General features: G+C 39.1%; 1 protein-coding gene across 2 annotated transcripts in view; it reads left to right on the forward strand.

Moving 5' to 3' along the window:
* Positions 1-9,450: 9,450 nt before the first annotated feature.
* The window catches only part of dpysl3 (dihydropyrimidinase like 3), a 38,957-nt gene continuing 35,659 nt past the window's right edge, over positions 9,451-12,748 (forward strand). For both annotated transcript variants that reach the window (XM_042498997.1, XM_042498998.1), the window contains exon 1: positions 9,451-9,665. In XM_042498997.1, the coding sequence (XP_042354931.1) occupies positions 9,627-9,665 (39 nt within the window). In that variant the 5' untranslated portion in view covers positions 9,451-9,626. The remainder of the gene's footprint in view (positions 9,666-12,748) is intronic.

Genomic DNA, 12,748 nt, shown 5'->3' on the forward strand with positions numbered 1-12,748 from the left:
CGTGTTAGTCTGCCATAATTAAACATTGTGTTTACTCTGTAGTACTTAGGAAAGTGATTGCGTTTGACAAATAAAGTAAGCACAACCAAAAATAATTAGTTTACAAGATTATTTCAGTTTTAACAAAATGCCATTCTGAGCATTTCTTAAAACAAAAGATTTCAACAGGAGTACATGATATTTAATCACAAATATCAATACTCAATCAAGCTTCAGCCAACTTGTAAAATAAATTAAATAGTCCATCAAACTTGTGTATCATGCTCATGCCTGTAACTCCTCCACATGAAAAATCCTTTTTGACACGACACAATACACATAAAACTGTTCAATTAAGTTCGACAAACTTGGTTTACTTAAAAACTTAAGTTGGTGTCAATTGTTGAAAAAAAGTTAATATCACTTATCACTTTTAAGCTGCAACAACTTCACAAAATTAAGTAAATATGGCTAAAATTGGAGTAAACAACAATTAGATATGAAATAATCATAAATTAAAACTAATAGTTACATTTACTAACCTTTATTAAGGCGATTTGTTTCCTAGTTTTTTGTTGTTGTTGTTTCAAATATGATCAGTTTAAGTTAACAGTGTAGGTATTACCAGCTCTACTGCAAAAGATTTGGCAAATGTATCTATTTTGGATATGCGTGCATCTTATTGTCTCAGACTCTGAATCTATACTTGCACTCTCTACTTTGTAGGCTTTTGCAACTAATGCATTGCAATTTTTCCTCGGTATAAAATACATTTGGTGTTATATTAGGTCCTCCGTTTTAAAATCTGACAGATACCTTTGCAATGAGGCACCACTACAGTGCCACCTCTGGGCTTTAACTCAACTCCTGCCTGCCTGTGCTCAGGCTTCCTCACAGCACTACACACACAAACAGGCACACACCACTTCAGCACTAGTTTAACTGGCTTTCTCTGTCACTTGTGCAGGGGGCTCCGCCATGGCAGAGCGCAGGGGAAACCGGGACAAGGAAGAGGACGATCTGCCAGTTTATCTCGCCAGACCAGGTACTGCCGACCAGGTGCCCCGGCAGAAATACGGCGGCTTGTTCTGCAGCGTCGAAGGCGCATTTGAGAGTAAAACCATAGACTTTGATGCTCTGAGCGTCGGTCAGAGGGGCTCCCGCACCCCGAGGACCGCCAAGAGAGAGACCGGCCAGGAGGCGAGGAGCCCGGCGAGTGACAGCAGGATCTCCCGTGTGGAGAGTCCGGCTGCAAACAGGAGAGGAGGGAAGGGCTCACCTGGGGTTCAGATCAGAACCAGCGGCGGTAAAGAGGCGTTGCAGAACCTGGGGGATGAGAAGGTAAGAAGACTGTAACTTTTGAGTGAATGGCAGCAGAATAATGCAGCATGTGTGAATGACAGGATAGGTTTCAGTGTGACTGTTAGTTTTACCTGGTGCCAATGTGATGTTTAATGATGCTTAAATGCTGAGCAGAATATTCCATTAGGAGGCTATTTTAGTCAGTAATATGAAAGTTAATGGAAGATTAAGGGAAACATTATACTTGTGGTCCCAAACTGGTTCAGCCACTGGGTCCAGATTTCCCCTTAGTCATTAGTTCAAGATACGCACACAATGACCACATATTGACTTTTATTTGTCAAAATTTTGGGTACATTTTAAAAAACTTTTGGCAGTTTTTAAAAAAAAAATGTTTGGTGTTTTTTTTCCATGAAAGGGTTTTCATTAAAAAAAATATATTATAATTTTTTTTAGCAATTTTCTTTTTCTCAATTTTTTTTTTGGCAATTTTTTAAAGAAAAAATGCCTTCCAAACTGTAGGCCCGCCAAAATAAAGATCACCCAAATTACACTATTTATCACAGCCAAAAACTGTATAAACATAAATTATTGTTGGATTTTCAAATTCCTGATGGACACTGTAACCAAAAAAGTTCCTACTATTGCTTCAAGACTAGTGCAAAGTCCCAGCATGTTAACAAGCCAAATAATAACAAGAGCACGGCAATAAAATAGTTAGTAAAAAAAAACTCACTCTACTGCAGGAAACTGCACTTCAAAATAAAAGCTATGTGCTGTAAATTCACTCTACTTCAAATAAAGTGTTGTGAGTCACTTGCGGTCCATTCAGAATGGATCTCACCCACTTTTGAACTGTGACCCACCAGTTGGGAACCAGTGCACTATACAACCTTTTGAAATTGCCATAGCACAATAAACTGACACAATTTCACCCTGATGCTGTCAGCTGTTGGCCACTCTTAAATAAAAATGAAACCTTTCCATCCTCCGCCTTTTCAATGCTTACAATAAACTTATTTATCTAAGTGAGGCTGGATTTATGCACAATGCATTTTGCATTTGTGAACTCAATTGATCAAGAAATCAATCAATTGATCAACCAACCAATCAGTCTTTATTTGTATAGCACTTTTCATACAAAAAAAAACTCTTTATACAATAAAAAACAAAATCCCCCATCAAGCTTCAGCCAGACTAAAAAGGTAGCTCTTGAGTTTGCTTCATGAACAAGCCCCCTAAATTCTTGTTTTGGTGTGTCACACACCACAGAAATATATATATGTTTATGGCACTGCAGAATAGATACAACACCTTGACACGCTTGAAACAATTCAGCAACCACTGGAGGAGCAGTAGGACTGGAGAACATTTAATTTCTCAGCTAATAAAATCAGTATTTAAGGTATATGATGGGAAAAACACAGTGCCTGTCGATATGGCTGGGAAAGAGATGGATCTGTCATCCTCTGCCAACTTTCATCAGCATGTGTTCGGCTTGCCATACAAATCTTAATCCCCTGAAGAATACTGCAGGAAAAAACAGCAAGTAGATGAACAGTAGAATGAAGGATTAAAAAGTTTCAAGGAACCAAGGCCACACAGAAAAACTTTAAAGCCTCAAGACTGAAAAATGAAAAATTCTGTCATCGCTACAAGTGTGGGCCACTACAGACATTACTTCTGTTGTGGTGAAACCACAGAGATGGAGCCACCCCCCCCCTCCCCCCCAATCCTCCCTCTCTTGATCTTTGCCTCTCTCTTGCACTTTTTTTAAAAAAACAATGTCAGTTTGCTCTTTATCCTTTTTCCTTCTTTTCTTTTTTGGAACTCCCATTTTCCAGGGGAAAGACACAACAGTGTATGTTGGTGCACCGGCAGCATAAGCAGTCATTCACTCAGCATTAGCTGCATTTAGAGGCTAATTTTAGTGCAGGGGCAGACTAAAATATTTTGTGTCTAAAAGGGGTTAGAGGGGCCTCAGAGAGCCACCACTAATTTTTTAAACAAACTTAAGCATGTTAGCCAATTTATTCTGCCAATTTTAATTTAATTATGGCACTAATTACTAAGAAAATTAATTATTAAGAAAAAAATTGCAAACAAAACAAACCTTTTATTCTCGACTTTTCAAGGGCCCTCCTTCCATTAGGGCCCAGTATGACAAAGTCATACCACATATATTCTCATCCTGCCACCTGTTTTGGTAAATCTTTATCTGAAACCAAAAGTTTGGAAGATTTTTTTTGAAAACGGAGGAAAACAAAGAATATGCTGATGTATGTGCAAACAGGGAGGCACACCATATATTTACTAAACATAAACGTTAAATGACACTTCTTTCAAGCAGGAAAGTTGGCTCCTCTAATGTGAGACTGAGATCACTCTCTGGACACCAAAAATGATGATTCATCTCGCTCTCTCTCTCTCTCTCTCCCTCTCTTACACACATTTGCAATTTTATCTCAGAAAGAAAAAATGCTGTTAGACACAATGAGGATGATTACTAGTTCGTAACTGCAGGACTGGCCACATATTGGCACACACACACATACTGTATAAGGCATAAATGAAGCAAACTGCTTCCTACAAGTGACAGGAAAGAGTTAAACATTGAAGGGTGATGTAATGTAATACAGTATGTCACAGAGTCATATAGAATCTAATGAGATGTAATTGTCTGCTTAAATGCATCAAGGTATCATCAGCCTGACGTCAACTGTGGTCTGAAATCAGCAGCACTGATTGTGTTTGCTGTAATCAGGTTCAGAATGCCACTAATGGTGTGTATTGATTTAAATGATATCAATGGCAATCAATGCAGTGTCATACATTTAAAGAGGTATTCAGGGAAATTCTGTCGGGGTAATGTTGTTGCACTATTCTAATTATGAGGCAGCATGTTCAGTGCTGAGACATCTTGTCCTTTTAATGTCTTTGGGAAACAGCACATCCTGTGTGTGTATTTCTCCAGAGACACACCTGATTAGCACTGGTGATTTGGAGCCTTTATGATTTTGGCAGCAGATTCTACAGTGTCCAAAAAAGAGACAGACTAATTAGATCCTAGTTGATCACTGTCATTACCACCTACACTAGATGAGTCCCACTTATAGGGACTCATCTAGCGTAGGTGGTAATGACAATTTAAATACTGCTTTATCCACATCTAAACATACAGAAGGTAAAACAAGTCTATCCGTTGCTGTTTCTGCTGTGCTGGCAGATGTCTTATCGCCCTCTGTTGTCTCCCAGCGTTCATTCATTAGAGACACAGCAGCAGGCAGAAGAGTGACCGACTTGTTGTGTGACAATAACGCTAATGCTAGGGGACTGACTGAAGCCACAGAGCTCTTTTTATTTAAGAATATAGGTACATTATCTGCAGTAGAAATGAAAAGTTTTCTTGTGAATATTTTATTCACTGTTTTGTTTGAAGGGTTTGTCCTTATCGTTTACACCTCAGCGATTCCTCTGCTGTTATTGATTCACAGCCTGACAGCAGACAGTTTGGGACTGGGCCGGTGCACGCACCCCCAAGCAACCTATTTGAATCCTCGTATCATCCTAATAATACATTTACTTAATACATTCTCCTTCTCTCTTACTTTTTAAATGTAACTTTAACAGCCCTTTCTGCCACAGTGCATCAGGGCATAAAATTATGTTTCCTCTTAAGCATGGACAGTACTTGCAGTAGGCATCTTCAGTCTGGAAGGAAGCCAGTTTCCTCCATGTGGCCTAGTACTGAACTGCAATATTGCAGCTCCTGAGGGACCAGATGATTCAGCAAGAAATAGAGAGTAAGGTTGTGTGCATTTTTTGCTTTGGTTTGAGGACATCGGACTGACAGGACAGACAGGACATGCTTACTCTTCTGACATTTCCCAGTACAGTCAGGGTGCTACTTTGGCTTAACATGAAACTTTTCATGCAAACTAATGACAAGCAGAAACACTGACTGTGGAAGATGTCGGGCAATTGAGTGTCACTTTTATCAAGTGCATCAGTTTTACTTAGATTTCAGTTAATTCACAATGTAGTAGACATTATAATGCTGAATTCAATATAGATTGTTTATTTTTAGAGTTCATTTGTAGTTATGTTACTAACATGCTAACATCTTACTAAGATGTGCAATAAGCTTGAAATGATTTTAAACACTAATGATCAGAATTATAGATTTCATTGGTTTCTTCCTGTCTGCTGGGCTAATTATTGCAATCAGCTGCTGTAATCAAGCGAAGAATAGGGAGTGGTCGGCCAGATGTCCAGGGGAGCTGGTCTGGGGTGGAACCCCCCCTCCTCTTTGTTATCCTGCAGGGTGGTGGTCAGACTGGGAGGGGCACAGTCAGTTGATATACGGACCCAAATATGACACATTTAAACGAGTCTAAATTCACATCTACAAATGCATGTGTAAAGTATAATTAGAGGATTATGAAGGCATCCTTCGGGGTAGTTATTAAAGCTACTTTATGTGGAACATGATCTAAAAATCCTCATTATAACCCCGGTGATGTCATAGTGATGTCATCAAGGTTATCTCAGCTTATACTTGGAGACATCAAATTTACAGAAAGGCTGTGTTACACCCTGGGGTGTAAAGTTTGAAGACCCTGGGTGTTTACTGTAGTACAACAAAAAGACACTGTTGAGTTGCATTATGGGAAATGTAGTCTGAGGGACTGAGCTGCCAACTGCCTGTATAAGGCGGGCATATTATGCCGCTGCTGGTCTGGATAAAAAGTACGATTGCAGAATGGTATGAGTTTTCTCACCTTTGAGCTGAGATAGTCACAACAGTGAATGGGGGCAGGACGGGACCCTGGGCAGGATGACTGACATTTTGACAGTGTGTTGTGTGACCCACCGTGGGAGATTTAAAAAGCAGCTAACAGCAATTAACTACATGAAAAAGGGGCTGAAAATGCCAACAAATTGGGAAAATAATTAGATCCAGGCACTTCTTAGCCGAGGATGAGAACAGCTGCCATATAAAAGAGAAGGTAAATGATTGTTTTTGCCACAGTAATTATATTGTTATAGTTGGTAAAACACTGCTGACACGAATGTTATATGTCACACTAGAGGCAGATGCTGTTGTGCTAAACGTCACACCCATCACGCTGTTGTTTGGTTCTGTGTAAAAGTGCAAAGGTGACACAAAGAAGGGACTTCACCTCATAGTGCGATCTCTGTAGGGATTCAGTCTTTACTGTTTCAATGTTGAGGATCCTTTTAAAGTCTGTCTTTTGCAAGCCCCCCAACTTTTTGGAAATGCACTATTATGTGTAGTGATTTTTTTTATAAACCCCTTGAATCCTGGAGCGGCATTACTTTTCTTGTGCTGCTTTCAGATGCCTTTCAGAAGTATTTAACCCTGAGAAAAAGGCAATAGGCAACTTTGTAAGAAATGTTACACAAATTGCAAGAAATTAGTAGATCTAGAAAAATATTTGGAAAAAAGCTAGGGAAAAACTGTATTATCAGTTATCATTGTTGCATATTGTAAATTATGTTAAAGAATTGTTATCATTTTCTAAGTTATTTTTGCAGGTTATTTCCATTTTGTAATACAACAAATTAAAACTAATTTTCAGGTAAATTTTCTTGTACTTTTTTTTTTTTTTTACTGATTTCTTGCTAATTTTTTGGTCATTTCTTCTGTTGTTTCTTCTTTCCTTCTTCCCTTGTTTTTTTCAAAGAAATCAAGTCAATATTCTCAGGTTTTAAAGGGTTAACTCGACCCAGATTTTTAAAAAATGGCAGCCAACAACAAACGACAAAGTGCAGATGTTCCTCTGTTTGGTTGCTATTCAGAGGATTCAGCGAGTATCACAATGAGAATGATGTTAGGTCAGATTTTACATTTTTATCACTATGGGGCTACTTTCCACAGTGGAAAAAAAATAGAGAAAAGCACTTACTAAAAGTTGGTTGAGTCGATCCAAACCATGCAGTGGAAATGAGGCATTAGTCTGCTGGTGCAGCTTTGATGAGATGACAGTCTTTGCTTCATCCTCAATCTGTCTGGCTGTCTGTCTGTCACTGTCAGTTGGTTCATTTGGTCTGCAGAGGTAGCAGGCCTGCAGACTTGTGTTGTTGATGCATTCTCCAAGGCCTGGGAATGCTGAGGTAATGCCTTACAGCCTCACTGCCATGAAAGGACATGTCAGCATGCAGGCGCTGCATCCTCTTGTAGCCAAAGGCAGGAGGAAACAACCAGTGGCCCTTCATTTATATGGAGAAAAATATATAAATTTTTTAAGCATAGCTCCTCCAAATATCCGGAATTTGTTGTAGAGGAAACGGTTTGGAAAGAACAGAGATGTATGCAAACACATGTACAAGCTAAATACAAATAGACATTTGATAAAGTGAAACTTAAAACACTAACTTAATACAAAAGTGTTATGTGCTATGTGTGTTATGTTACATTATGAACATACTGTATAACATTATATATATTTTAAATAGATATATATATGTATATGAATGTATGTATATATATACTGTATCTATAATTATAAATGTAACGCAGAGGAACTTGATCTAGTTCCTGTAACGTCTGCATTCAAATACAGTAAAGATTTCTCCTTAAAAATTTCACCAAACAAATCTTTATAATAAACACATTTTATAGGACTAAAAATTGTGATAGTCCACAAATTCATTGTTAATTATTTTTCAATGTAGCTCACACATAAATGAGGTTCTATCATTTAAAAAAACTTTTAAATCTATGTACTAACTGAAAGTCTGATTTTTTTTAGCTGATGGTAGTAGTACATATACACACACATGTACACAGGCACACCCTCAGTCACGTGCACGCCTCTGAAGCTCATTATGGGTGCATTAGTGCTGAGGAGGGGAGTGGAGGAAACGACCAGAGGAGTGAAGGGGGATCCACTTTAGGTCTAAACAATAGAGACACATGGCTGGGTGGGGACATGCAGAGAGAGCGTGTGTGTGTGTATGTGTGTCATGGTGAGTAGACGTGGGGTGTGTAATGTGGTGGACAGGCTCAGTGACAGCTGCTACATGATTTTGCCCCTCCTCTTTGTTCAGAAAAACAAAATCTGTAGGTAATGATTGGTTAAGATTTACACTTTGAACCTACTTGAATGATACATTTTTATTTAGCATTTCTATTTAAATCTGTAGCGACATCACTTTTCTTGTGCTGCTTTCAGACACTTTTCACAAGCATTTAACTCTTAAACCCAAAGCAAATTGTTAGGATTTCTTAAACAGCTTGGGAAGAAATGTTCCACAAATTGCAAGAAATTAGTAGATTTAGCAAGGGAAACATTTTGTGGGGAACATTTTGCAGGAAACAAGAAAAAAAAATGTAAAAAGTTTTTATAGCTAATTATCAAAATTGCTTATTTAAAATTATGTTACAGAATTGTTAGGTCTGTTGAGGTCTTTTTTACTAATTTCTTGCTATGTTTTGGGTAATTGCCTTCTTTCAATGCTTTTGAAAGAAATCCAGCCAATTATCTCCGGTTTCAAAAGCTTAAACAACAAAAAATGATTATGAATTTATTTGGGATTCATTTTTGCATATTCATCTAGACAGATTTGCTTGTATTTATGAAATAAGACATCTGAATATTCTTACACTTAAAACATACATGTATTTTACAGAGCAATTTAATTATGTAAACTTTGTGCAACTTCAAAGTCCCCTTTAAAACCAAAAGATTGATCTTTTAATTTTTTGCAATTCATTGTATGCCTACATATTGAGTTTTATTGCAGTGGTGCAACAGGATTTTAAAAGTATCCCAATAATTTCAGGATTCCTGTTACTGATGCTTCTGATTGGGCCCTCTAGTGCCACACATACTTTTCTAATCAATCAATTATTACCAGCATTTTATTCTTATGATTTAACTCCTTGGAAGTGATGCACAGACACAGAACAGACCACAGGCTGATTAATGTAAAGCAGCTTTTTGAGATGATTTTTACGGTATTTATGCAGAAAAAAACTGGCTAATAATATCTAATGCATAATAAATGTTGTAGTATATGTGCATGAAAAATGTGTGACAGCTCAGTAATGCAGACAACTGCATGCAGGCTAGTGAGCAGCTGCACCCCCCAGTGGAAAGATCGCGACAGTGCGTCTCTCCAATGGAGCCTATTGAGGGAGGGGCCGGCTGTCTGAAGCAGTACGCTCCTATAGCACTCTGCGAGGCACTTTACATCGCACTGACAGAGTGGCGACCATTCCCTGAAGCTCCCATCCAGGCGAGGGCCGCTGCAGCATCCGTAGAGAGGGAATACCGTTTTTTTCCTAGCTTGATTTGAAAGGTGGAATCGGACGAAAAATGTCTTACCAGGGCAAAAAGAACATCCCAAAGATCACAGTGAGTATAAAAGAGTTATTTATGCTTCACTGGCTGTGGGAACTTTGATGCCCGTTGTTGCAAATCACTGCGTTAGCGTCATGAACAGTTAAATGCAGCCACCGGCACGGCTCGTAATTTTTCCTTCTATTGTCATACTTGGCCGCAGGAAGACGCTGGAAAAAATACGCACCATGAAATGGCATGAGTGGCTGCCATAGTGACAGCCAGGCAGAGAGATGAGGCGTTTTCTTAAAGGTGTCCTGCATCTTCTTTGTTGAGGGGCTCCATGCGCGCAGCCAGCCGGCTCGCCCATAAAAATCACTGTCATGTTTCTGCAGGGACTTTTGCTGTCTGCACCGCATAGCTGGGACTTTATGGTGGCCCATTGTGGTTAATGATCTTTTTTTTTTTTAATGTAGCTTGGCAGCACATTACTATAATATTGCATTAATATGCTTTATGAGCTACCCATTACCCCTGTATTTCCTTTTTACATTTTGCAAAACGAAAAGGGTTTTGATGTGTGTGAAACGTTAAGAAATTACGTTTTAAGTGTTTTTTTGACAAGAATATGCTCAGCCCTTTCTATCTTGAGGATATTTTTTTCAGGCCTCATTGATCATTTGTATTGAACACTGATGTTAGTCATTTTCAGTGAGCTTCACGCCATTTTGATGCACAGTGTTTTCACTGACATACTTAAAAGTATTCTATTTATACCATAGCCTAATTATATCGTCCTGTGGGTATTAGTTTGCAAAAAAATGAAACAAAAGGGAGTAGTGTAAAATAATTTGCAGTTATTGTACATCAGCTCATTATTTCTACTAATGGCCTGATTTATATTAATGTTAAAAATGACATGTGCCCCCTGCAGACATGGGCTGGTGTTCATGTTGCAGGCTGGTGCAGAGCAGAGTGAGAGGAGGAAAAAGAGAGGTGGGGGAAATACACGCCCATTTGTGATGAGCTTTGATAAGCAGGCCTTGTAATGGGGTGCTTGTATTCCTGCATCAGGGGAAGGAGAAAGATTCACACTTCAGTCAGAGCATCGAGGGTGGAGGTTGAATTAGGGGCAGGCTGGTGTTACACAGCCAGCCAGCTGGGTGCTGGTGTGTGTTACAACTGCAGATAAACCTCTCCCTCTCTATATGTGTGTGTGTGTGTCTGAAATGCCTGCCTTCCAGTTCTCATTGTTGCAGCCCAGGCTGCAGTCAGGGGTGTGTTGCTTGGCTGTGGGAGACACAGCCTTTGTCTCGTCTCCTCAGCTGATATTACACCAAAGGGCTGGTTTTAGGCTTTTGGCCCGTAGACGTCTTGAAATCTGCATCCATATTCTGAGCACACGCTGTAGATGTCATTACTCTTTAAGTAGGGCATGTCTCTATAATATACCAAAGTGGGCCACTATTTTCCATGGCATGTTTTACACAGTCATTATAGGGATGGAAATTTTAATATTACCAGCCCCCCACAGGAAGGTTTGGGTGGTTTTTTTTCTTTAGTTTTCATTTATGGTAGAATTTTGGGGTGTTAAACCTGCGAAAGGAATGGCATCAATGTCAAAACACCCATATCTCCAGATAGAGAATCCATAAGTGACGCTGAGGGCACTAGACTCACCGAGATAAGATCTGTCTCCTCTCCTCATGGTTTGATAAAAAGGCAGCCTCAGTTGGAAAATTATTGTAATCCTCAAAGACAAGCTCAGTGTAACCAACATGTTAACTACACTGACACTCAGCGTTTACCACAGAACAAAGTATCTCATTGATGTTCCTGACCAGGAGCAGAGATAAGGTGGCTTCACATCACACAGAGGACTCATTCATTAGCTTTCAAGTTAGTTTTAGTGAGGAAGCTCAGTTTTCACACTGCTTTACTACTTTACTACTACTACAACTTTACTTTACTAAATTAGTTTTTGCTCTCAACACATCACTGTAGTCCATTTTTTTCAGACAGACTGAAATATAGTCATTAAGATTTAATTTGTAGTTGATTTGGCGACACCTGTGGTTACTGGTGTCAATGGCAGGTGCATTTTGATAACACAGGACCATAGACTGTATAAATAAGTATATAATTATAGATGACACCTCCCTACTTATCCCTATGCCTAAGTAATATCTAAGTATCTGGGATATGACGGCTGCTGTCTTGCTCTAGTTACTTAATTCTGAGCCAGAGTCTGCACAGTAGCGATCTCTGTGGGGTAGTGCAGGGGTTTTTATAGAATTGAATAACTCATTAAAACTGAACTTATCAGGAAAATCACTTGAACAAACATCAAGGTTATAAGAACTACCTTAAATGACAGAAACCATTTTTGGGGAAAAAAACATTTGGGATGCGCTTTGAGTTTTTAGTTTGGCCCACATCCCATTCGCTAACATGGAGGAGGCTGGCTTTATGACCTGTACTGCAGTCAGCCACCAGGGGGCGATCCAGACGTTTTAGCCTCACTTTCAGGATCTGTCATGTCATCCATCTTTATAAACAGTCCATGCACAGGACGCAGTATTTAGTTCAATCTCAACCACTAGTACCTGGCCACACACTTCCACCAGGGATACCCACCAAAACTGGGTATTTTGAGCCAAAACATGATCTTATCCTAACTATGACCAAGTGTCTTTTTTTTGCCAAACCCTAACACAGTAACAACAGTTTTGTTGAAACAGAAAGTTTTAATGTATCCGCAACATAATATCGCACAAATGTAGCATATCAATTGTTTGCAGAAACCACTGACTGTATAAATAATAGGCGTAGCTACCATGATGTCACCCATTGGTTTGTGGGCTGCTGTTTTGAAGCCCCAAGTTTGGATTTTGGCCATCTTCACTGGTTTCCTTTCTGGAAACTGAATAAATATAAAACACCAACATTTTTTCTGGCATTACCCGTTTCCACCACTAGGGATAGCAAACTTTGAGCCACCACTTAGTACAACAAAAAAACCTTGCGAATCTCTTTATAGTGCACTCGTGTTTTTGTTAGAAAGACAACAATGTCACAAGTAATACTCAAATTACAAATAAATTACAACAGCACCAACAGTTGTCTTCTATATCACACCCAGTGTGTGCATTAATGGT

The sequence above is a fragment of the Plectropomus leopardus genome, chromosome 13 (genome assembly GCF_008729295.1).
Source record: "Plectropomus leopardus isolate mb chromosome 13, YSFRI_Pleo_2.0, whole genome shotgun sequence".
NCBI classification, from domain to species: domain Eukaryota; kingdom Metazoa; phylum Chordata; class Actinopteri; order Perciformes; family Serranidae; genus Plectropomus; species Plectropomus leopardus.